This window comes from Vidua chalybeata, chromosome 1 (genome assembly GCF_026979565.1).
Source record: "Vidua chalybeata isolate OUT-0048 chromosome 1, bVidCha1 merged haplotype, whole genome shotgun sequence".
In the NCBI taxonomy this organism is placed as follows: Eukaryota; Metazoa; Chordata; class Aves; order Passeriformes; family Viduidae; genus Vidua; species Vidua chalybeata.
The window spans coordinates 59,019,079-59,043,877 of NC_071530.1; the positions used below are offsets into that span (position 1 = coordinate 59,019,079).

The 24,799-nt window shown below is 46.7% G+C and overlaps 2 protein-coding genes across 2 annotated transcripts; both read right to left on the reverse strand.

Annotated features, from left to right (window-relative positions):
- Nucleotides 1-2,599: 2,599 nt before the first annotated feature.
- LOC128786160 (probable 2-ketogluconate reductase) lies at nt 2,600-8,026 on the reverse strand. The gene is given in 6 exon segments (XM_053939265.1): nt 2,600-2,924; nt 2,927-2,943; nt 3,771-3,864; nt 4,065-4,243; nt 6,232-6,403; nt 7,828-8,026. Coding segments are annotated over 6 exon segments (795 nt in total). The 3' UTR covers nt 2,600-2,790.
- Nucleotides 8,027-15,181: 7,155 nt separating this feature from the next.
- LOC128794577 (glyoxylate/hydroxypyruvate reductase B-like) lies at nt 15,182-24,755 on the reverse strand. The gene is given in 7 exon segments (XM_053954609.1): nt 15,182-15,500; nt 15,881-15,977; nt 16,708-16,886; nt 17,658-17,835; nt 19,052-19,436; nt 23,565-23,854; nt 24,665-24,755. Coding segments are annotated over 6 exon segments (1,065 nt in total). The 5' UTR covers nt 23,664-23,854; nt 24,665-24,755; the 3' UTR covers nt 15,182-15,373.
- Between the last annotated feature and the right edge of the window lie 44 nt (nt 24,756-24,799).

The following is a 24,799-nucleotide window of genomic DNA, read 5'->3' on the forward strand; positions in this document are numbered from 1 at the left end:
GGGAAGCAGCCCCCATCCTGTTCCCCACACCCTGTCCCCATCTTCCCATGGGTCCCAGAGATCTGGGTGGGAGGGAAGAGGGGGACGGGAGGAGGGGGGACCCCTACCCCCATCTTCCCATGGGCCCTGGAGAGCCGGGCCAGAGGGAAGGGGAGGGGGGACGGGGGACGGGAACTCCTACCTCCAGGTTCCCATGGGCCCCAGACATCCGGGCTGGAGGGAAAAGGAAGGGGGGGGGGAATCGGAGCCCCTGCCTCCACATTCCCATGGTTCCCGGAGACCCAGGAGGGAGGGAAGAAGAGGGAGGGGGGAGCAAGAGCCCCCGACTCTGCATTTCCATGGTTCCCGGAGACCTGGGAGGGAGGGAAGCAGGAGGCGGGGGAAGCCGAAGTGGGTCTCTGAGCATTTTCCAGATTCCATGGAACGGGTCGAAGTGGTAGCTGAGAGGCATGTGGAGGGATCGGAGGTTCAGGACAAGTCCGTCCTGGAAGCGGCATCCATGAACACCGATACACAGCTCGAGATCCCTAAAAGGCCCAGAAGCCATGTGGTTGCCTTGGATGCTGTGCCTCCAAAGAACGCTGGTCCGAAGCAGCCTCCATCGAGACGCCAGTGCTTCCACTGTGATCAGAGGGGACATTTTGTGGTTCAATGTCCATTTTTGGGCAGGGCACCCCCAGGGACAGTGGGAGGGGTGAGAGGGGGGGAGGGAGACCCCATTCCCCCAAAAAACTGAAAAAACAACGCGCATCTGCCTCGCGTGAAGATAAAAGTAAGGCAGGCCACAGCACTTTAAGGGGAGCTGTGATTTATCAAGTAATTGTGCAGATGGTAGTTCAAAACATCAGGGTGCCTGTGAGTGCGGCAGATGACCCCACCAGTCGGGGGGTTGCATCAAACCGCAGGCGATGCAAAAAGAAAAAGGACCCTACAATCTCCTTAAAAAATGCTTTTCCCCAAAGCCCTAGAAAAACTTTCCAGCCACCCCAGTCTGTGTGTGTCCCAAATCCCCATGTTTGTAATAAAGTTGTCCCAGTTCCCCTATTCCCAAGCACCCAGTGAAGAACCACTCCAGCATCATCACAGCAGGCCCTCTCCATCTGCAAAGGGCAGCCATTGCAGCAGCTGAAACACCAAGAGCAGAAGCTGAGCGAAGAAGCAGTCAGATGAGCAGTGAAGAAGACCAAGCAGCCGTTCTTTTTTATATTTTGAAAAAGAGGGAATTGTTGCATCCTGGGATTGGGTTTTAGGGGTTCTTATTTGTGTTAGCTAGCCGAGTCCTGTGTACCCCCGCACTTCTCCTGTGTTGCTCCCCCCCCCGCGGTGTCTGGCCCCATGCTGCCTGCCATTGGGCTGTCGCCTCTGCTGTTCCTGTAACCACTCCCCTGTCCGGCCCTGGGAAACCCCGTGCCTGCCACCCCATCCCCATGATCCCACTCAGCCCAAGGCTCGGTGTCTGCCCCTGCGGGGTTCTCTGGTTAGTCGCTGTCCTACGTCATCAATGGGGGGCGGCATCTGCCCTCCCTATCACATCCCCTATATCATCCCGCTTCCTCCTGGGTCCTGCTGCCATTTTCCCCACGTGGAGTGGGAAGCATGGGTCGCTACCCCCCCCCACCACAGCTCTCAGCGACAATAAAGCCTTCCTGCTCTCCCCGTGGGTGATCTGGACATTCCTTCCCTCTTTACCTCGGATCCCGTAGCGCGGGCGACAGAACCTGGCAGACCCCGACCCGCGTGCCAGTGCCAGTGGCACACGGGAGAGAAGCGGCGAACCCGGAAGTCCGGAGGGAGGCGGCGCCAGAGGGCATCGGAGCTGCCCCGGACTGGGGAGAAAGAGCGAACGCCGCAAAGCCTTAAAGCCTTTAAGGTGAAGGAAAGGAGTTGGTTCTGGTGAAGGGTTTTATCCAGAGCTTTTATTCTGGCCTGCAGGCCTCTGAATGTAGCACCGCCTCCAAGCAGACCTCCCCCACAGGCCTATGAATCCAGCCACAGCTCCACCAGGACCCCCGGACCATGTGGTTCCCCTCTCTTTTACCTGGGGGAGGGAAGGGGGGAAGGGATAGGGAGCCCATCAACCAGGTATGGGAGAGGAGGTCTCAGGGCACAAAGGACACCTGGATGGGCCAATGCCCCCCCAGAGATGGAGGGCATCTTTTGAATCTGCCCAATCACTCAACACCCTTTCTGGAATTCCAAGAGTGACAGACAGTGCTGGCAGGGGTCAGGGTGGGGAAAGGAGGAGTGATCGACACACCTGGGAGGACAACTTCAGGGGAGGAACCAGGTTTTGGGGGTAAACCATGAAGGCATACTGCAACACCTGAAAAGGTGCAATGTCTTGTTTCCTGGAGCTGCAAGAGTTGGTAACATCATTGTACATTAAAGTGATGGGACTACGTGTATTTTGGCCAGCACCTGTGACAACCACCTGCAAGACAAAGGATCTGTAAAGATGCATAAGGCTGCAGGCAAAATCCTAGCTGCACTTAATGGCAACTTTGCTAGAAACTTTATGGATAAATAATCATACTATTGATAAAGTCATGTTACATAACAAAAGGCCACTGCCACTTTGGGTATTGGTTTATTTGCCTTTTGGACTTGTATTAGACAACAGAAACTATATAAACACAACTGACACGATGGCAAACTGTTTCCTTCCAAGCTTTAGTGAGGTGTATGGACATTCTTGTATTTAAAAAGATCCTTAGAGCTGATATGGAGGGGAAAGATAAGAATAAAAAGAGAAAGAGAAGAATAAAAAGATATGCAGTATCCTTTCACACATCAGCTAGGGAGCACTTCACTGGGTAGGGGGAGACCATTCAGGGCTGCTAGTACGTTTTCAACTGCTTCCTCTGTTACCATGTAGGTGGCCTTGTCTGTTTTAATGCGGAGGTGAGGTGCTATAATGACGTTAATTTTAACAATGCATGATCTCTGGAAGAAAAGAAGAAAGAGTTAACTATTGTTGTTCATCTAAATAAAGAGGAGTCTTACTTTAGCTTTTGCACTGTATTTTAAGTTAATTTGATACAACTTTACAAGTCCCACTTAGACACGGAGAACCTGAGCACCTATATTGAAGTAATTTTGGACTGTAATAGGATATGAAAAGACTTCATAGTAGCTCTTCTCTCCAGAAACACACTTCTGCCATGAGGCAGCAATTTGCACTATATCAGATGAGAGGATTAAGCCCTCCTGACACATTCACCTTACACAATAGTCTGAGCTGTAGTTATTTGCACACAGGCACAACAAGACCAAACTTCCCACAACCCAAAATGCAGCCAGCACAGTTAACTCCAAAAGGCACCATCCTGCTAGAGTGGTCTTTTTAGAGAAGCTAAGCAGTCTCTGGGCCCAAGAGGTTTGCAGTACTTCAGCCCTGTATTGTGGAAAAAGCCTGTGAAGAAGGACACCTCCTGGCTATGCAGCAGGTGTTCCAAGCATTCCACCCATTAAAACTGGCAAGCTGCACTTTCTAATAAAGCAATTTACAAGTGAAGCACTCCTGCAGCTTCACGGGGTGATTCTAAGGACTGGGTTTATATGCTTTCCCTGCCTCCTGCTGTTTCCTGGCTCCCACGCTTCCCTTTGGTTTTATCAGCCCCTACATCTGGGCTGCATCCCACTCACATTCATGGCATTTTTATCCAAATTCAGGCCAGGGGCGGGGCGGCAGCTTCCTGCCTGCTGCAGGGATGCCTCTGGCCTCAGCAGGGCTCCCCCATCCTTCCCGAGAAATAAGCAGAGATGGCAACCTGGACAGTGGTTCTGGGGAGGTGACATCCAAAGCCGCGGCCCTGATAACACCGGTCTGCAGAGCTGCCACCAGGGCCTCTTGGTTTACTGCACCTGGTGTGGAATGAGAATGTCTCTGAGTGCACCTGGCAGGTAAAGAGCAGAGAGCAAAGAGAGAAGGGAAGGGGAGAGGGAGGAATTTCTGCCATGCCTGATCATCCTCGCCATGTGCTCCAGCTGTGCTGGATGCAGCATGGTGCTGTGGAACGCAGCAAGACCAGGCTGTGAGGCCAGCCAAGGGATCTGGACAGTACCTCGACTGATGTTTATGAGGGTAGCTGTGGGTTTCATCAGCTCCAGCTCTCTTTTCTCGATCAGCTTGTGTGTCTGAGGTGTCAGGCTCACCACCAGCATCACAAAATCTGCCTGCTGGAGCAAGCTGTCTATCTTTTTGCAGTAAGTGGCACTGACAGCTTGCTCCTCTTGCACTTTCCTAGTGGGGAAAAAAGCATTTCAGTTATGGAAACATTTTCTTCAATGATATCACCAGTATACAAACAAACTAAAGGATCTGATTTTCACATCCATATAGCAAACAGGTGGCAAACAAAAGTGAATTTGCCCTCAGCTCAGTGTTTAGATCCTTCTGGAGAGCTTCAAGCCCTACAGCACAGGATAGAATGCACTCCTGCCTCTCAGCCACTCCAGTGCAGGATTCCAAGGGCTTCTACAAATGAACTAAGGCTGAGTACTGAAACAGACAGCAGCACACAGTCCATTCTCCAGGATTCTCTGTGCACCTCAAAGGATGCAGCCACTGCTCAAACCAGAGGAGTGGTATCCACCAGAACTCACCCATGTATGCTCTGCAGTGGTCCTCATCCTGTTGGCACTTCCAGTAAGCCTGTCATTTTTTTTTTGAGTGAAGTCAGCAAGGCAGCTCTTTGCCAGGCTCCTGGCTCTGCCGCAGGACCTTCATAAAGTAAAGTGTTCAGCAGAAAAAATTACCAGAGTAGAGAGATTTTTAGTTTTAACTTTTCACAGTGAAAAAGAATACTTGCCATTTCTCACATTCTTTGTAAATTTAGCTGTCTGAACTTTGGGGAATAAAGAAGCAATGATAGGAGATCATGTGTACAATTATCTGCTTCTGGTTTCAAGAGAAGGGCTTTAAGTTATCTCCTCCCTAATCTAGAAATAAAGAAGTCACACTAAGAAAATAACTTCAATTTAACTTTGACCCATGTCTCTCCTAACAAATCCACTTCACTGTTTTTTATCAGGCCAACGACCAGAGAGTAAGTGGGAAAAGAACAGAGTAGAACTGCAGCCAGTTTTGCAGCATGCAGAGTGCATCGTGATTCAGCACACAAGCTGGAAGTGTAAATGTACTTTAAATATACATTAGGCTTTTGATTTCTCTTGCACTGTGCATTAATAATTCATCACAGCACTCTTACATAAATATTAAAGACTGAAAAATATTAAACAGAGGGAGTTGAGGATGATACACATTAAAAAAAAGAATAAAGGGATTTGTGCCTTTTAAATATATTTTTTGTGGTTTGTGAAGAAATTCTGAAATATCTTAAGGAGTACTTTCTTTTAAATGTAAGTTTGCTCAGCTGTTTTTCTGAAGAAACAGGAATGCCAAGTATAGCTAAAAATTCCTGGCCTCGTTCACCCTTGTGATTTGTCTACACCTAACTAAACCAGTGACCCTCCTCCTGCAGTCTGCTCATGGGGAAATTCCCTGAAAGCCACATCCTAGCACTGCAGCTTCTCCCTCCAGTCACAGAGAAGTAAAGTTCTCTCAGGGTAAGTGATAGTTTATAGCAGAAAATATTTGTTCTGCTCATTATCTGCACCTTGCCTGATTGCAAAGGCCTCAAGTTGTTCATGGGGGTCTTGCTCACTTTAAATTGAAGAGCCCCTGAAGTGCTGAATGTCTAACAGGGTTCAGATTCCCAGCTACACAGCCTAGGAGGGACTACAAATAAAGGGTGAAATCCAGTTAAATACTTGCTAAAATTCCTACTGGCTTGAGAAGAAATGAGGTTTTCTTAAGAACAGCTCTCAGTCATATTTTGCCAAGTATATGCTTCCTAGTTTCCATCCATTGTTTCCAAAATATCCCTCCTGAACTTCAAAATATGGCGGGAAAAATGAACAAATAGAGTTATGTTGTCACTATAGTACAATGTGATAAGAATAAAAAAGCATAAGCTTGATTTCCATTTTTCCACAGCAAATGTTGAAATTTCTAATACAAAACCTAAATTAAGTTTCCAAGTGTTTAATCACTGACTAACTCTTTACAGGACTGATTTCAGGCAACCATTCTTTTTTTTTTTTCCTTTTGTTTTAATCTTGGCCCTATTCCCTCATTTCTCGCTGTATTTCTGACATAATTCCTTTAAAAGAAAATACTGGCTATCTGGAAGAGTTTCTGCTGCAATTAAGGTCAAGACATATCATTACCTCCGTGTCCTGTTGTGGAACAAAATGTTCATTTCAAATGCTTTGGCTCTCACAGCAATCTTAAACCCAGTGTTGCCCATGCCAATGATCCCCAGAGTAGCTCCAGCAACTTTAATTCCCAGAATATCAGCTTCACAGTAGTCCATACTTGTAGAAATTGAAATGTTAAGGACTGCAAGAAAAATACATAAATAAGAGAAATGAATGGAGTCAAACACAGAGGAATAAGGCAAAAGAGTCTGGACTTGTTGTGCTACTATAGCACATTTCTAATGATTACAAACACATGATTTTTAATGTAATGTCCTAGGTAATGCCCTAACGTATCATTACTCCTGTTACATATATATATGATATTCCAATTTATTCTCACCATTCTACAAAAAGCCATTTGATATAATCCCTCCAAAAATTTATTACTGCTTTAGACTCATGAAAATATTGCCCTGTTCCTCATCAACAATCAAAATAATTATTGCCAATAACAATGCAGAGTTTGAAGATGTCATGTGGAGAACAACACCAGATATTGGGTTTCCTCTTGACATTGGTCACCCTCCTTGGAAAGAAAAGTGTGACTTGTTTAAAAATCACAATTTGGTAATTTCTGTAATTACCTGTTAAACCTGCACAATTCTGGATAACACATAAAATACAGTTATATACACAGTGTCAGCGCTTCTAGCAAGGTGACAGCCTTTTGATATTTCAATCTTCTAAAACACAAGCAAAATATTGTGAAAAGATACTAAAAATGACTCAGGAAAAAACTCAGTTTATCAGAAGACTCAGAGCTATCAGAAATGCCACCAGGGATGGTTTAAGTAGATAGGAACATGAAATTAATCTTCCTTTTAAACTGTCTCCCTTTTGTGAGGTAGAAGCAGACTCAGAGGGATGCAAATCCCCTTTGAGTTTCTATGAATCCTGTGGTACAGATGGCAAGTCAAAGTCAGGTAAATATAAAAGGATAAATCTGAAGGATTTTTTCCTGAAGAAGGAGGCTTTCTAACCAAGCCAAGGGTAGGTCTATTTGGCAAAATAGCAAGAAAAAAATGTTGATGAAACTAGAAAGGATACTACTAACAAAAACTGCAGTAGGCTGCCTCTATTATTAGTCTTTAATGCCCCTTAAATGCCCCAATTCTGCACCAATACATTTCAGTCTCCAAGAATATGCCCATGCCTCTATCAGCCTTGTGGATCCCTTCCAACTCAGGATCTTCTATTATTCTATATAATCTTGTTATGCTCTATTGTTGCCTCCCACACTAAGTTCTTCTGCCAGCCTGTGATTCAGTGATCATCTGATTTTTGGCATCCCCCACTTTTGGTCATAGCACTCTAATACCATCACATTTTATTTATACCTCTTTGTAATATATGCTATGTATGTCTAATGTAATGATTTAAGTATACCTATTATACATAAAATATATTAAAATACCTATTATTCTGTTTGCCAAGCCAACATACTTACATTTTCACATTTTATGTAAAACCATGTGCACTACAGGTAGCCCTAAGAAAAATCAAATTAATGGCAGGTAAATCTTGTATGATTTTTACAAGCCACAAAAGAATTGAGATGTTAACCTTCTACGAGTCTTCTAGCAGATGCTAGCAGCAAAGCCATCCCAGTGTCTGCTGTGGTACTGGAAACAGCATGTGGAGCATTAGCCATCTTCACACCAAAGCTAGCTACAGGCTTTAAATCCAGGTGATCCATCCCCACTCCTGAATTCGCAATCACTTTCAAGTTTGGCAGGCTGTCGTGGGGACAGGACATTTTCATGCTCATTATCCCAATCGTGGTTTCTGTTCCCTGTCCTCAGTTTGTTTTGTCTTCCTTCCCCCGCCCCGGGCTGGCTGCTGGCTTGCCGCTTAGCTTGCTTGCTGCTTTTGCTTGCTGCTGGCTGCATGCTTTGCTGGCTCTGCTTTCCTCTTTTTTTTCTCTGCTTTTTGCTGGCTTGCTTTTTTGCCATTTTTTTTTCCTTTTCCCCGGTTTCCGTTGTTCCCTTCCCCCCCCCCCCCGAAGACATCGGACCTACTCCGGGCAGGAGCTCCCCCGGGGTCTGCGAAAGAAGCTCCGTACCCTCTGCGGCGAAGAGAGATACAGCTCAACCCCCTTGGACTGGTGAAAACATCTGTGGTCATCTTGGGCTATTTCTCTTGTGCTGGGGAGTGTTTTTTGTTGTGCCTTAATAAACAAGTTTTTTCCACTTCCCCTCTGAAGGAATTCCTCCCGAACCCGGTGGTGGGGGGGAGGTTGCGGAGGGTTTGGTTTCCTATAAGGGGCTCCTTTGGAGGTGTTTTCCCCTAATTTGTCCTAAACCAGGACAAATAATTTGGTGGCCCGTATGGGGAGGCCCAGACAAAGTGGAAAAAACTTTATTCTAATAATATTTTTGGCTTTAACCGTTCTGCGGGAATATTGGTATGTCTCTTTTTAAAGTTATGATGTCATTTGGAGTGAAAGCCTGCCTCTATTTGTGGTCATTAGGGTTCTTCGAAGTTTTGATAGCTTTATGGTCCCTGGAGTTATTTTCTTATCCAGAAGTAGCTCCGGTATTGTCCCTAATACGTAGCTTTTGTAGCAGAGGGGCACTAACGAGAATATTTATCGGGCTGGGCTTGGCTGTAATACTTTGCAAGGGGCTTATAAAAATGTTGTTATCGGCTCCAGGAATGTATAACTCGTGGTTGTGGCTGTGTACTAAATTTGTTATGGGGGAGGAGGTTTTTCAGCCTTTGTTTTCCTTTTCCTCCTCCGAATTGTTTACATCTCTATTAGGAAATGTCCTGTCCTCCCTGACTGCCAAGGATACCATCTTTCTGTTATTTAATTTAATAACCTTTCTCTATAGTGTCCGCAGTTTATATAAGATGAAGGCTGAGATTTCTAGAGGGGCTGGTGAGACCTCTGATTTAGGAGTACAACCAAGGGTGAAAAATCCTGAGTGGTGCGGGAAATGGGAGGATATGGGCAAAATTTTAAAGGAGTTTTCTGATCCTGTAGTTTGGGACTTTCCATCTGAACACATCCAGAACCCAGCTGAGGTGGCGAAGTATCTGAAAGGGAAATGCCAGGATAACCCCAAGGAGAAAAAGATCATTGCAGTGAGCTGGGCCCTGGCATATGCTTATTGTACTCTGCTCGATACTGTAGGGCAGCAGACAGAGGAAGGGGGGCAGGGAGATAAACCAGCAGCAATCCCAGTCACTCAGGCTGCAGCCAACAGCCCAGGTTCGAAGCCAGCAGTTAAACCAGACTGTAAGCCTCAACCAATGGCCGTGGCTACTAGCACACGAAGTGGAAAGTGCACAGAGAAGACTGATCGACCAGTGGATGACAATGATGAGTATGATGCAGGAGAAGGACCCTCAACACCTCCTGACATAAAATCAGGAGTCAAAGCAACTGGCACAAGATCAGAGACTAATATTGATTCCTTCTCCCTGAAGGACCTCCGAGGCCTAAGGAAGGATTATCGGCGACAGCCCGACGAATCTATAATTAGTTGGCTGGTCCGCCTTTGGGATGCGGCAGGGGAGGCTACCATTCTGGATGGCACTGAAGCAAGGCATTTGGGGTCCCTGTCACATGATCCTGTCATCGAGCAAGGCATGATGAGGGGGGCTAGCCCTCAAAGCCTCTGGGAACGGGTCCTGGACAGCGTAGCACAAAGATATCTGTGTGCCGATGACCTCTATGTCCAGCAGACACGATGGAAGACCATAGAACAGGGGATCCAACGCCTGAGGGAGATGGCAGTGGTGGAGATCATTTTTTCAGAAGACGTAACAATTAGGAATCCGGACCTTGTACCATGCACACCTGTAATGTGGAGGAAACTGGTGCGACTTGGGCCACCTGAATACGCTTCTGCTCTAGCAATAATGAAGCGGGAGGAGGTATATGAGACTGTGCTTGATATGGCAAAGAAGCTTCGGGCATATGCGGATGCTGTACATGGCCCGACCCATGCCAGAATTGCAGCTGTGGAGACACGACTGCAGGAATTAGAAGGAAAAATAGAGGAAAGCCGCAAGAAACTCAGGGAAGAGATTAAGGAGGACCTCCTCCAAATCTCAGCTGTGCAAATTAGAGGCCCTGGCACCCAACGCAGACGTTCCTTTGTTGGGGAGAGAAGGTACACCCCACGAGCTGAGTTGTGGTTCTTCTTGCGTGAGTCTGGAGAAAACATGAGGAAATGGGATAGGAAGCCTACTGCTGCTCTGGCACAATGGGTGCGTGAATTGAAGGAAGGTAAGAAAAGGAAAGCAGCCCCAGTTGCCCGTAGCCGAACAGCCAGGTATGATGATGACACGTCTGATCCCCTTGAGGGAACCTCCAAGACATATGCCCAAGGAAAGAAGGATAACCAGGCATAGAGGGGCCCTGCCTCTAGCCAGGTAGAGGCATGGGAAAACCGTGTTTTCTGGACGGTGTGGATCCGATGGCCTGGCGCATCAGAGCCACAAGAATATAACGCTTTAGTGGATACTGGTGCACAGTGTACGCTAATACCATCAGGATATGTGGGGGCAGAGCCTGTTTTCATTGCCGGTGTGACAGGGGGATCACAACAACTGACCCTGGTGGAAGCTGAGGTGAGCCTGACTGGGAAGGAATGGAAGAAACATCCCATTGTGACCAGCCCAGGGGCTCCATGTATTCTGGGCATAGACTTCCTCCGGAGCGGCTATTACAAAGACCCGAAGGGACTCAGGTGGGCCTTTGGAATTGCCGCTGTAGAAGCAGAGAGCATTAAGCAATTAAACACCTTGCCTGGACTGACAGAAAACCCATCTGCAGTAGGGCTCCTAAGGGTGGAAGAGCAACGAGTGCCAATTGCGACCTCGACAGTGCATCGCCGGCAGTATAGAACGAATCGAGATGCCGTGATCCCCATCCACAAACTGATCCGTGAGCTGGAGAGCCAAGGGGTGGTTAGCAAAACCCACTCACCCTTCAACAGCCCCATCTGGCCTGTGCGTAAATCTGAAGGAGAATGGAGATTGACTGTGGACTACCGAGCATTGAATGAAGTGACTCCACCACTGAGCGCTGCTGTGCCGGACATGCTGGAACTCCAGTACGAGCTGGAGTCCAAGGCAGCACAGTATATATATCATTGATATACTGTAAATGTTCTGGAGCCCCACCCTTTTCTAGTGCAACCTGGATCAGTCCATGGCAGATGGTAGGACTGTGCTTCCACCCCTGGGGCAGTCGATTCCAGGTGTATTGCACTCCCTTCCACGTAAAGGCAAACTGAGGCCTGCATTCTGCTGCCAGAGGAATGGAGAAAAACGCATGAGCAATGTCAACAAACGGGCATATATATTAGCCAATTGCCTGTCTGGCCTCTCAATTTGCACTACACTCTGGGATATTTTAGCCAATTGGGCATCCCCTATGCCCTGTATCTTGCCAGCCATGTGTTGCAATTCCCAGTGACAGCCATCTCCTTTCAGGGATAACAGTCACATCTGCCCCTGTGTCAAGCAAGCCCCTCATTCCTAGGGTGTCACCACCCTGATGGATATTGCAAGAGATAATGGACTTGTCTTCACCTACCACTTCTGCCCAATATACTTCTGGTGCAAAATCATCTACTGGAACTCCCGACGCAATGGGAATGGCTTGGGTGACGACTTGGCCTTTGCCCAGGTGGAAGGGTAGGTGAATGCAGCATGCTAGAAGAGTAAGTCCCTCCAGATCAGATGGTAAAATGATAGGCGAGATCTCAATCTCCAGGGATGCATACTTTGGGTCCCCGATGACAAAGTACTTACAGTCAGATCTCTGTAGCATCAATCTTTCACTCAGTAGGTCCATGGCAATCACTGTCCAACATCAGGTCCTGAAAAGGACATCTTTCAAGGTGATTAGCAAAAACAGTGATTGAGGAGACCGTATCGTATTTTCCTTTTCGTCAGAAGAAGTGTCAGTCCCGTAGCATGAGTCACGTCCAGTGGAAAGGTCAGATCTGGTTTCCCTCCTCCTCCCCTCAAAACCTGCTCCAATTTTTCCATCACGTGGAGGAGGTCTGTGCTGCCTCCTTAGTTTTTTTTTTATTAGGTGTTCCCCCCCTTCCAAGGTCCCACTGTTCCGGCCTGCAACGGTTGGGTGCAGGGCAAACCCTCGCTACATGTCTCTTTTGTCCACAACAGTAGCACATAAATGGCTCTCAATGTGCCAGTGGTGGTGGAAGAGTCGAGGTGTCAGGCTATGGCCTCCTGGTACAGAAGCCTTCCTGGTACAGGCCTCAACAACTGTTGTAAGGGATGGTGGAGGATCCAGAGGCATTCCTAGTATGATTTTCTGGCACACCTCATTAGTGTTCACTTTTGCCATCTCTAGCAGGATTGTAGGCTGCAGTGTCGGATCCTTGATCTGTCGCTCAATTTGCGCCCAAAGTGTGTCAACAAAGTCTATGGAAAGTTCATTGGGGAGTTGCTTGATAAACATATAGCTGGCCTGGGGTTCACGCATAGGAAGTCGATTAAAAGCCTTTTCAGCAGCTCTAGTTATCAGTCTTATGGTTCTTTCATTCAATGCCCTCGCTTGATCTCTTGCTTGGTTCCTTGTCACAAAAATGGTCCATAGAAATTACATTGTCGAGGGTGTCAAGTGTGGTATCATTCCCCTGAACGCATGGCCCGTAATGCCCTTTTCCATGCACCCTCCCATAGCATACATTCAGCCAAGGACAAGAGGCACGTAAATACCTCTTTCACATCAAGAGAGACAAGGAGATTGGAGTAGAAGGTGCTTTTAATAAGCCCTTAAAAGATTCACTTCTCCTATCAAATTCCTTTTGAGCTTTGCAGAGCTCCTTCTTGTTTTGGTAGGAGAAGGACTCCCATTCAGGGAGGACACTTCCCCTATCCTGGAATGCAACTGGGGCGATGATGGGAAGCGCTTCTGATTCCCGATTCCAGTTTCCAGCCTCCTCCCCCCCAGCCCTGACACTGTGGGAACCGGAAGGAGGGGCATGGGAACTACTGGGGAAGGGATTAGAGGCGGGACAGCAACATGAAAGGGTGGGAGCTTTCACTGGGGTTTCCGGAGGTGGAGTCAGGGTGGGAAAGGAGGAGTCCAAGGGGAAAGGAAAGGGAGGATATGAGGGGAGGAGGGGATTGGAAAAAGTGGAAAGAAAGGGATTCTGGGGAGAAGAAGCACAAGTAGGGTGTCTTGCCATGTGGCCCCCGCCATCTTGTGCCCTTTAGGGGCCATTTTGAGGAGCACTGGGTGGGATAGAGAGACAAGGCATCGAGAGAATATCTGGGTACACCTTTGGGGCAGAGAAGCGAGGTAGGAAAGGGGAATAGGGAGAAACCACAAATCAAACAACTTTTGGAGTAGAAACTGGGGTAGGGGTTTTAGGGAAAGGTCCCTGACAGCATGGCCAGTGCTGCCAGGGCTAGGGGGCCAAGAGAGTTGTGGAGAGCCGGGAAGACTGAGGCATGCCTGGCTACCTTGCACAGAGTAGACTGCTCTGCACAACCCCCCCAGTGTAGGGGAAGAAATTTGGGGAGACAGGGAAGGGGTAACTGGGGCTGAACTTTGGGGTCATTTCTCCACTCCCCCCCCTTTCAATTAAAGTGGTCTGAATCATGACAAAGGAAGCAAATTGGATGCTGTGGTGTCCCCCTGATTAGTCAAATCAGTTAATTTCATTCCAACTCTGTCCCAGAAGGGGATGGAGACCACATCGTGGGGGAACACCCGGGGGAAGTGAAGAAACAACCAAGGCACTAATTTTTTCACCAACCCTCTCAAAAAATGCTTTCTCCCACCCTCTAGAACATAAGACACCCACAATTTGGACATAAATCCCCCTTCGTTCAGCAGACATGCAAGCACCCATTCTGTCTACTGAAGCACTCCACCTGCACTCGAACCAAAAGGAAATTCAGACAAATCAAAAAAAGGGCACAGGAGCAGCCTGGGGAAGGACACCACACACACATATGCAGGGTCCCCCCAACAACACACACTTCTCCCCATCCAGGAGATCCTCACCTGCTCCCCGGACGTTGGTGGTGTGAACACAGTCCCAGTCCCCGAGACAATCCCTGGTGCCGCAAGGCTTCTCATCTCCCTCCGCAGGAGCGCTGCTGAATAAAACTAGACCTACTGCAACTGAGGTAGCAGAAGCCCAAAGATCTTTGTCGACTTCCTGAGGGAAGCCGACTGATCCTTTGAAGGTGCCTCAGGGAGGCCCCACATTGGAGCGCCAGCTGCCGAAACCCACCACAACCCGGGCTAGTTCTATATACTCTGGTAGCCATGACAAGAATGGGGAACAGCTGGGGACTGGGGTTTGCCCACAGCTGAACATAAAGTGCAAGCTCTACAGTACATGCTGTTACAGCCATGGCAGGGACCAGTCGAAGGAGGAAGGAGGCGGCTCTTTGACTTGAGGCTCCACAGGGAAAATCTATCTCAGGTGAAGGGAGCAGGACAAAAAGGCCCCTCAGTATGGTATGCCAGGGGTTTTGTTCAGATATGAGTCAGGGGGTGGATACAAACAGCTAACCAATAGGGAATCCTCTGAGGAGGAGTGAGGGGATTACATCATCACTGTCAGACCAATCAGGATAGGGGGAGGAGAGGAAAAGGTCACATGGGTCAATGGGGGTATGGTAGATTAGGGGATTTCCAAGTGGGTGTTTCAGTCAGGGATTGGCCCAGAGGGTGAGTGGCAGGGAACATTCAGGAAAAAGGGGCAGGGTTGCCTTGACAGGCAGGGAAGGGACTAGACAAAGGGAGGGGAATAGCTTGAGGGACAGCTTTAAGGGAAGGTACAACATAGGGAAAAACCAACTTGGGGAAAACATGTGGGGATAACAGAATGAACCATTTAACAATAACTTAATGAAATAAACATGAACCGCAACAAAAATCTTCAAACAAATATCTTTTGTTAGTTTCCCTTTATTTTTTTTGAATTGTAAGTAACAGAACAGATCAAGTCTGAGAGTTTTGCAGCATCATGATGAGCAGTGAAGGAATAGGTTGCTTTTTTTTCAGTTTAAAAGTGGTAAGAAATAGTGCCTTCCCGTATACAGGAGATTTAATAGCATCATCTGGCACTCATCATTTGGGAAACACTTCACTTGGAAAAGGTTAGTCATTAAGAACAGCCAGCGTGTTTGCTATTGCTTCTTCTGCCATCATATGGATGGCTTGGACTGTTGCAGTTCCAATGTGGGGGGTTATGATGACGTTATTCAGGTTTAATAAAGGATGATCTCTGGAAGAAACAGAAAGAATAGAATGTGTTACACATGGAACTTACTTTGCTGCTATCCCATGCTAGTTGTGAAGAACCGAACCTCAGCAACGGCACGTTCAGACCAAAGAAGAGAATGAGCACAAAGCTGTGGGATGCTTGCTTACACATTTCTTCTTCTCCATCCATCTTGCTCATTGCCTCGCCCATGAGTCAGGCTGGCAAAGACCCAACAGAGGTGGGAAAGAGGAATAACTTGTTGTTTATTTATGATTGTGCAAGACCGTCTGAACTTTTGCCCTTACACAATGAGTCTCCCCGTGGAGAGCAAAATTATGAGCACACTTTGAACACAGTTTAAAACATTTCAGATTAACAGACTGGGAAGGAAGTTTCTTTACCTTGGCAGAGGCTCAGGATGTGTCACATCCAGAGCTGCTGCTCTAATAACCTTATTCTGGAGAGCTTCTACCAATGCATCTTGATCAATAACTACACCTGCATTGAAATTAAATCTTGATATCCTGATGACTTAATAAACACATTTTTACCTATAACAGGGGGGAAGGTCTGCAGGGTCAAGTGAGAAAAACTAGAGGATCTTTATCTTGTTAGAAACTAGAATGCCTTTTTAATAATTATTAACCAAACCAAAGATTTTATTTATTAACCTTTAATTATAGGATGATTATGGTCCACTGCATAAGATTTTTCCTGGGATGAGACCAGTTCCAGTCCTTTCCTCATTTTGACACTTCCTGTATTATTATAGACAAATCATTTAATCTCTGCAGACTTTCCACTATTTTATCTCTGCTTTGTTTACTGATAATCTCTCTCATATGCTCGTTCAGTGCCAACAGATCTGTCATCCCATGTGAGGCTTTCTTTCTACACTGCTGTTCCAAATGTTACTTAATGTTTTATTTCGTACCCCGTTCTCCCTCGCTGATGATAAACCTTTCAGTTATTTCCACTAAAACCTGCTGTCTCTAGAATAAGGCTAAAGAGAACCAACCATCTGCTGAGCATCCCTAATTTCCATAGGACCTTTGAAGACATAGCATATGATCCATATAAGTCACACATTTGTAGACTGCCAGCTACTTCATGACTCAAACAACAGAGGGATATCACAGACTGAGGTTGGAGAGGGGAGTGTCAACACAATCAGACAAAACATGACCTTAAGTGTGGAGCCACAAACAGTGATTTCAGATCCTCTTACCTCGGCTGATGTTTATAAGAGTAGCTGTGGGTTTCATCAGCCCTAGCTCCTTTTTCCCAATCAGTTTGTGAGTCTCAGGAGTCAGGTTCACAACCAACATAACAAAGTCAGATTGCTATAGCAAGTCTTCCATCTTTGCACAGTAATGGGCATCAACAGCCTCTTCCTCCTCCTTTCTTCTGAAGGAAAAATGCACACGTCCCCAAATTGACACAACTATTTCTAACTGAATTTAACAATCAATCAGCCCTAGAAGAGTTCCAGAAAGCACAGAAACTGAGAGATTTGAGACCAACGTAAAGGATAAGACATTGACAGGCACAGTTGGTAGAATGGATGCAGAAAGGATGTGGGCTAGAGGGAGCAAGAGGCTACAGGTGGAGTGATGTATGTGTGAAAGCACAGCAAGCACACAGGCAATATGAGGTTAGGAGGCTGACCCTGCTCTTCTCTCCTGTGTCTATGCTAATTCCTGTGGAGCCTTTCCTTGTCTGACATGCCAGTTAAGACTTGTGGTTGAAAAAATATGAAGTATGAGAGAAAGGGAACTACAGATCCATGAGCAATTAAGGCCTTTGTCATTGATGAGTGATGAGTGATCTGGCTAGGCTGAAGAGACTAGCTGGGAGGAACAGGGATGCTGCCAGAAGCCTGAAGAAGAGTCTGACAGGACAGGGGACACCACGAGGGCACCAGGCCTGGTTTGCTTGCATAACATCTCCCAAATGCTTACACAGTCCTTGTTTCAAACTGGTAGTGTCTAACCAGGACAGGGCAAGTGGAGGGGGAACTGCTTCCTGAGGGGAGCAGGAGGGAGCCAAGTGAGGAAGTGGTGGCACAGTGGTGCTTGTCACACTGCTTACAACTGCCACAAGTGCATAGGAAGAATGGGGACAGAGCCGTGGCTTCTGTCACTGCCCCCTGGACAATTAAATGCAGAAACCAGGTGCCTTTAGCTCTGGTTTCTGTTATGGTACAGGATCCTCATGTTGAAGGCTCTGGCTCTCTGAGCCACTTTGTATCCAGTGCTGCCCATCCCAATGATCCCAAGAGTCGCTCTGGTTACTTCCACTCCCAGCCAGTCAACAGCGAAATATTTTGTGTCTGGAGACATAGCAATGTGGCAGCCTGTGTGTAAATACATGTTGAATGGGTAGAAATGAGCCATAAATGTAGGCCTGGGGGAAAGAAAAGGTTTATCACCATCACAGCAGTGGGGCTCTGGAACACTCCTTACAAAACACCTTTGTTGATTTGATATAAGGGCCTGGAAGGTGCCAATTCCTGCACCCAGGCCTGAAGCCAGTAACACAGTGGGATCCTGACTGGGTACTGTGCTGGAAGGAATGACTCCTTGGGGAATTAATTCTTCCACAACTGGTGTGTTTTCTTGGAAGTTCAAAAACAGCTTCTTTGAAACCACCCTGCATGCATTGATTTCACTTTTCAGCTGGGGTAAATCTCACCGTTTCTCCCCTGGATCACAACCCAAAGCAGTCTCACTAATTGAGTAGGGGTGAAGGTTTCAAATTCCAGCTCAGCCAGGGATCTCTGTGAGCTTTTATACAAAGAACTTGAGGCTCAGAAAGATGCAATAGTGAGAAAACATCACTGGGAAAGAGATGTTATTTCATGCTCAGGGATGTGAGCAGCAGTGACAAGAACACCATGAGTCTCTGAAGAGAGAGGTGGCTTCTTGTTAAAGTCTCTACTGACACCTTCCTTCCCTAGAAAGGCATTGCATAGCAAGGAAGAGGGGAAAGAACCTGCTTTTAGGACACAAGCTAATGCTGGTGGTACAACTTATAACAGCTTTGTCAAAATGATTATCATTTATTTCAAAAACAATGCTGACACTCTTCAGGAAATACGACCCACTGGTTTAGACAAACTCATCACAGAAGCAGGAAAAATAATTTATACTAATTACTGCTCTGGAGTTGGAGATGTGACCACTAATGCTTTGTATCTTCCTGTAGCTCCTAATGCTTCTTTCGAAGGGAAATGGAAAGTGGTGACATTCAGTTTGGATGCACTCTGTACTCAGTTTTCACAGCTATAAACAACCCACCCAGTGAACGGCCACAGAAGAATTAAGCCCCAGACATTATTCCAAACAGGACATCACAAGACTTTCAAGTGCATAATTTAGACAAAAACCTTACTCTTGTCACTGTTGCCCTAAAAAGAAGTGAGACATAGGAGAAGTAGATTCCTCTAAAATTTAAGGCCTCTGAAAATTTTCCCTGTAAAAGCATCCCAAATATTGATTCAGAAAGATTATTACAGCAAAAGTGAGTTATGCCAAAGAAGTAGCTAGGACCAAGAAAATTTAAAACATTACCTTCCACTAGTCTTCTGGCAGAGGCCAGCATCAAGGCCATTCCTCTATCTGCTGTTGGGTCCGCCACAACGTGCGGGTTGTTGGTCACTTTTACACCAAAGCTCAAGATCATTTTCAAGTCTAAGTGATCCACTCCAACCCCAGAGTTTGCAATTACCTCTAAATTAGGCAAGCTTTCTAGAAGCTCACAGTCAATAGTTAGCCTGCACTCAAACACAAAAACAGATTTGATTTTTTTTCTCATTTCTTCTTTGTTTCCGAGAAATTCCTTCATGGTGATAAGGTGAAAGTGTTTCTTCAAAAGTGCTGCAAGGTCTTCTAGCACACCATGAGTTCCTCCTATATCCAGGATCAAAACAGCTGGCAACTCTCCTTCTGCCATGACCTGCAACAGTGGAATAGAAGAAATACTCCTTTGTTTAGGAGAACACCCTGAAAGGAGCAATGATGTTTCTTTAGAAGTTATCATTTAAATTCACATGAATAGATCAGGAAACAGATGGAACTCAATAGTGCTTTTAATCCACAGTCACTTGGTACTAGTGTGGTATGTCAGACAACTTCCAAGTACTTCTACCAAGCGCTGATTTAGACTGTAACACCAAGGAATATCCACACTCTTACATCCAAATCCAGTCCTACAAACTGTTCTCAGAGTTTCATTTTACTCCTGAATCAATACTGATTTAATACAAAACTAGTAGCTTTTCTGGTAGCTTACTCACCAATGCCTTTCTATAAGCTGTGCTATGAAATAGAGGCTGCTAGAAATTTACTCAAAGTTTCTTGCCTGTTGGTTGTGGTTGGTGAAGCCACAGGCAATGAAGGATGGCACTGAGGCCCAGATAGGTCTGACAAACATCTGTCAAAGATGGTTTATGTCTAACAAATTTGCATGATGAAGGGCCACTCTTGGATAGCTGTTAGACTGCTTGCCTTCTGTGCTTCAAACATTCAGATCTCTACCTGAACTTACATAATGCAAAATTTAGCACACCTATGTGCTGAACCAGTGAGGAAGAGCACTAGAGCAGATACCACTGATAACACAGTCCTTCATGCTAGAACTTGTGGGAGGGGTCCCCGCTCTCCCTTGGGAGGCAGCACCAGTATAGAAAAGATTGTCAATCACCTCTTGCTCCCCACCCCAGTTGAACTGCCCATCAATGGTTAACACACTCCCCGGTTCTGGAAAGTTCCCTTGTTCTGTTATCCCCATTGGACCCTGTTGGAATGCCACTCCTCCCCTGTACCCTAATTGGTTTATTGTATGTCACCCCATCCTATCTCCTCCCCTTTGCCCGTTACCCATTGGTTGTTCTGTACCCCAACCACTCCTACTCCTCCTCCCTTATATACCCAACTCCGCTTCCTTTTGGGGCTCTTGGAGTCAGCTCCCTCGGAGAGTGCTTGTGTCCCCTGCCTTTTCCTCCCGTTCCTGTTCTCACCCTGCAATAAAGCCTCTTGGATTTTACTGCTCCGGAGACATCTTGTCTATTGCTGGTGGAGTTATCCGGGTTCCATCTACCCCTCCCTGCAGACGGTCAGCCGAGGATCGCTCCCCGGACTGACTGGGAACCCAGGGGGCCCCCAGGACGTATATCTTAATACAAGAACTTCATGCTAGAACCTGAGAGTTTTGAGCCCAGTCCTCTCTACAACACTCCTGCAAATGCACTTTGCAATAAGATAGGGGCTCCACACACAACCAAACATCTAGAGTTCCTAATGGCAAAAGTGGTAGTTGAAGATTTCCTGCATATCTTAACAATAGCTCTGCCTAATTTCTTAAAATTCTTTTTGCTGTGCTCCACTGACTTTTGATCTCCATCCCATTCTATCTCCTAGACTTGTGTCCAGGAAACCTGATGTTTTGCTACTTGAATCAGAACAATTTTCCACAGCAGTATGCTAATTTACTCTGGGCACACAGTGCTGGCCAGCTGTGTCCTGCTGCTTCACTCCTCTCACAGAAGCCTTCTGTGAGTAATCAGAACTCAAACCTGTGACAAAAAGGTGTCAATGTAGGTTGGAAGTTTTTGTCAACCATATTTACCGTTGTCCTGTGCAAACTCATACTTATCCCAACCACATCTATTAAATGGTTACAATCTTGGCACCAGTACTGCTGTTTTATCCTGGCCTTGATGTGCATTTCTGCTTCAGTTTCTAGTCTGCTGCCGCACATGGGCTTGAAGGAGCCTCCATGCTAGGACAGGTCTGCAGTTCACCACAATGTCTCTGATAATACTATCTGGTTTTCAACCACAGCAAACAAAGCAAGGAGGTGAACAGTACAACCAAATTGCAAAGAAAGATCATGTTTTTATATTCATCTCATCTTTTTTTTAACCAGCTGAAGTTGTCAGCCACATGTAGTTGTCAGAACTGCAAATTTCCCCAGGTGTAGTCTGCATTTCTTAAGAGTATCACACATTACTAGGATAAACTAGATTTGTGTTGCAGAATGAATGATGCATAGACTAAAAGAGGAGTTGATATCATATTGTGATGGTATTGTCCAGCTTCAGAAATGATTAGAATCTGGCAATCCTGGAGGGCAGCTAAACCTTCTGCTGTTAAGCAGGGAAAACTGGGAACCAGACAGGACCAAGTGACTGGCAGATGCCAGTGAGACAGCACTGTATTACTCCATTTGCTTTCATCACTACCTCCTACCCATTACAATACACCATACATGATGGGCAGAGCCAGACTTGCTTTCGCTTTGGAAGCCTTTCCTACACTTCAGAAGCAGAAAGGTGAGCCATGAAGAAGCCTCTAGCTATAAACAAACCAGCTGGTGTACTAGAAGCAGGCTGGTGGCATGTTGATGGATCTTTTAGTGTGTGTAGGCATGCTGAGCCTGCCACCATTCCAGCTGTGTTTGATGCACGTGTGACCCATTCACTGCCTGCAGCACTGGTCCAACAACTGGTCTTCTGCTCGCCCCAGATACAATCTTAAAAAAAATCACACTGATAGCAGGAAACTAAAAACACTTAAAGGAACCTCACAGAAGGAAGGGGGCTCTCCAGATACCAACCTTGGTCTCAGTGCTTATTGTTTGTCTTCCAGCACTACATGGGCACGTCATTTAGCTCTCTTTGTAAATTATACTTCTGTGACAGCAATGTCCACAAGAAGCAATAACTGGATGAATAAATTTGTAAGCCAAATTTGACTGACCAAACATCAAGGGAATCAGTTTTGACAGACTTGATGCTTTGCTCCTGAACATAATTATTCAGTTATCAGATGTCTTGTCCAGTGTGCTAAATGTAACACCTGTCAAGGATATGACAATTTTGGTTTTGGACTAGTACCATCTGCAGTATCACTAAGTTCCTTTTTTTCTTTTTTTTAAAGTTGTCTCTTCTCCTTTTGTATTTACATAAGACTATATGTTTCCATGTAGGTAAACAGTCATAATCAATGCCAGTGTGATAAATTGAGGCGAATAATTTGTTTCAGCCTTTTTAGGGTCAATTAGAATTTTATTAATTACAGCAAGCAGTAGCAAGCAAAACAGCGCTGGGTGGGTAGGGGTCTCCTAACCGCCCCTCCTGCAGTGTCCCACACTGCAGTGCCCCACACCCCACTCCCTTATTCAGTTTCTTTTTATAGTTTCTTGGAGGTTTTTTCATTCGCGTCTCTTGCGATAGCGGTGTGCGTAGCTTGAGCATCCCTCTGCATCGTCTCTGCGTTGTGTCGAGGCAGGTGATCGTTGGTTTCACAATCGGTTCCGGACAGTGATGGGCGTACCCGGAGCACTCCCACGCCGTCCACTCCGGTGGCCGCCGCCCGGTGGTCGCTGATTTCACAATCAGCTCCAGCCATCCCCCAACATCCTTAGCCTGTGTCTGCAAAAGAAGCTAAGAAAAGCTCCCTATATGGTGATTAATCATACTTGTGGTCTTGCGTTTTGCTATATGTCTATAGCCTTGCAATATGCCTATAGCCTTGCAGTTTGTAGCAGTTGCTTCCTGTTTCCCAACTTCACAGATGCTTCCCCTATCTCTTAACAAGCAAGCTGGTCCCTTATACTTTAATTTTATATTTCCCCCTTTAATATTCTAATTCTTTTGATGAACAAACAAGTTACCACAGTTTATCACACCAGGACCAGAACTTACTACACTTACCTTATATCAAATAATTAATATAAGGTAAGTGTAGTAAATTCTGGTCCTGGCATTGCAGAGAAAACTTTGAAAATATGACTTAGATTGAGACAATGGGGCAAATACGTTTAAGTATTAACTTCAGCACTAACTGAAGTTGCCTTATTTCATCTGTGGAGCTTGACTCGCTCCTTATTCGCAGCTTTGTTGGCTGGCACTGCTGTATCACCTTGGACTTAAACAAATCATAACAAAATAAACCTACGTAATTTTTCCTAACTCAGTTTTCAATTAAAGTTAACAGCCTGCGTTATCCAGGATCAATTTCTCCCACTAACTTCTCTAAAGAAGAAGACTTATTATACCTGAGCAACAGCCAAAGCACTCACCAGGGCTGGTTTCTTTCTGACGACGTGCCTTTCACAGCCCGATCCCGCGGCAGCGGGAAGAGTCAGGAGCTCACGGCTCCTGCTCAGGGCCGGGCACATCCGCTCCTGCCCAGCCCCGCTCTCTTAACCCTGCCCTGCCCAGGCACCGCCCGCTCCGGGACTGGAGACTTCCAGGGAAACTCCGGTACGGGGATCACCGCCGCTGCTGCCTCTGCTCTTGTCTACAGCCACACCGGACTGTCTCTCCTTTCCCTCTCCCTCTTCTTCTCCTTCTCCCGTCCCCGGACGTCCTAAAAAGGCGATAAAGCAAGACGAGGACTCGGATAGTTTTTGGAGAGCTCAGCAATTGTGGGGCCAAGCTATTTGCCACCAAATCACATTGCTCCCCACAGCCCAAGCTGCACCTTGTGGGGAATTTTTATAGTGGAAACTATACTTTTGTCCCTGCCTGCTGCAAGCTAACCTTTCAAATGAGTTGTCTGTTGTGGAGTTAAGGAAACAGATTGGTCTGGGATGGTCTATGCCAATGGTCAGCTCGATCGTAGAACCCAGTGCTGGAATGTGCTGGTTTGCTGTTGACCACTTCCACTGGAACGTTTGCCCAGAGTGCTCCCGTAGTGGTATTTTGATTGCTGGAGCGATGGGAGAGCTCATGGAACCCCACCGCGAGTCTGGGAGTGGCTGGCAGTGCAGCAGCCACGGCAGGGCCGGGGCTGGGGCCATGGAAATTGTCATTGCTGTGGGTGAATACACTGAGAAAAGCTTCCACAGCCAGGAGATGCAATAGCACAGAATCACAGAATGGTTGGGCTGGAAGGGACCTTAAAGAGTATCTGGACCCAGCTCCTCTGCCATGGGCAGGGACACCTTTCGCTACACCAGGTTGCTCAGAGGCCAGTCCAACCTGGCCTTGAACTCTACCAGGAATAGGGCATCCACAGCTTCTCTGAGCATATCTCCTTGATCAAATCCTACGGAGGCACAGGAGAATGTACTAACAGCAGCACAGAGTAGGAGATCTGGGCTCTGATCTCCTCTGTTTCATCCTCCCCGTGCTAGCCGGCATTCACCAATCCCCACGGCACGGCTCCACCTCCCACCTGCAACGGGGGACACGGGTGTCCCTGGCCAGCCCGTGCTCGCCCGTTCGGCGGCGGGGTCTCCTCCCGTCGGCAACGCGGCTGTTCCACCCCGCCCGGTCCCCCGCCGTGCCGGAAGAGCGCGTGTCTCCGCGC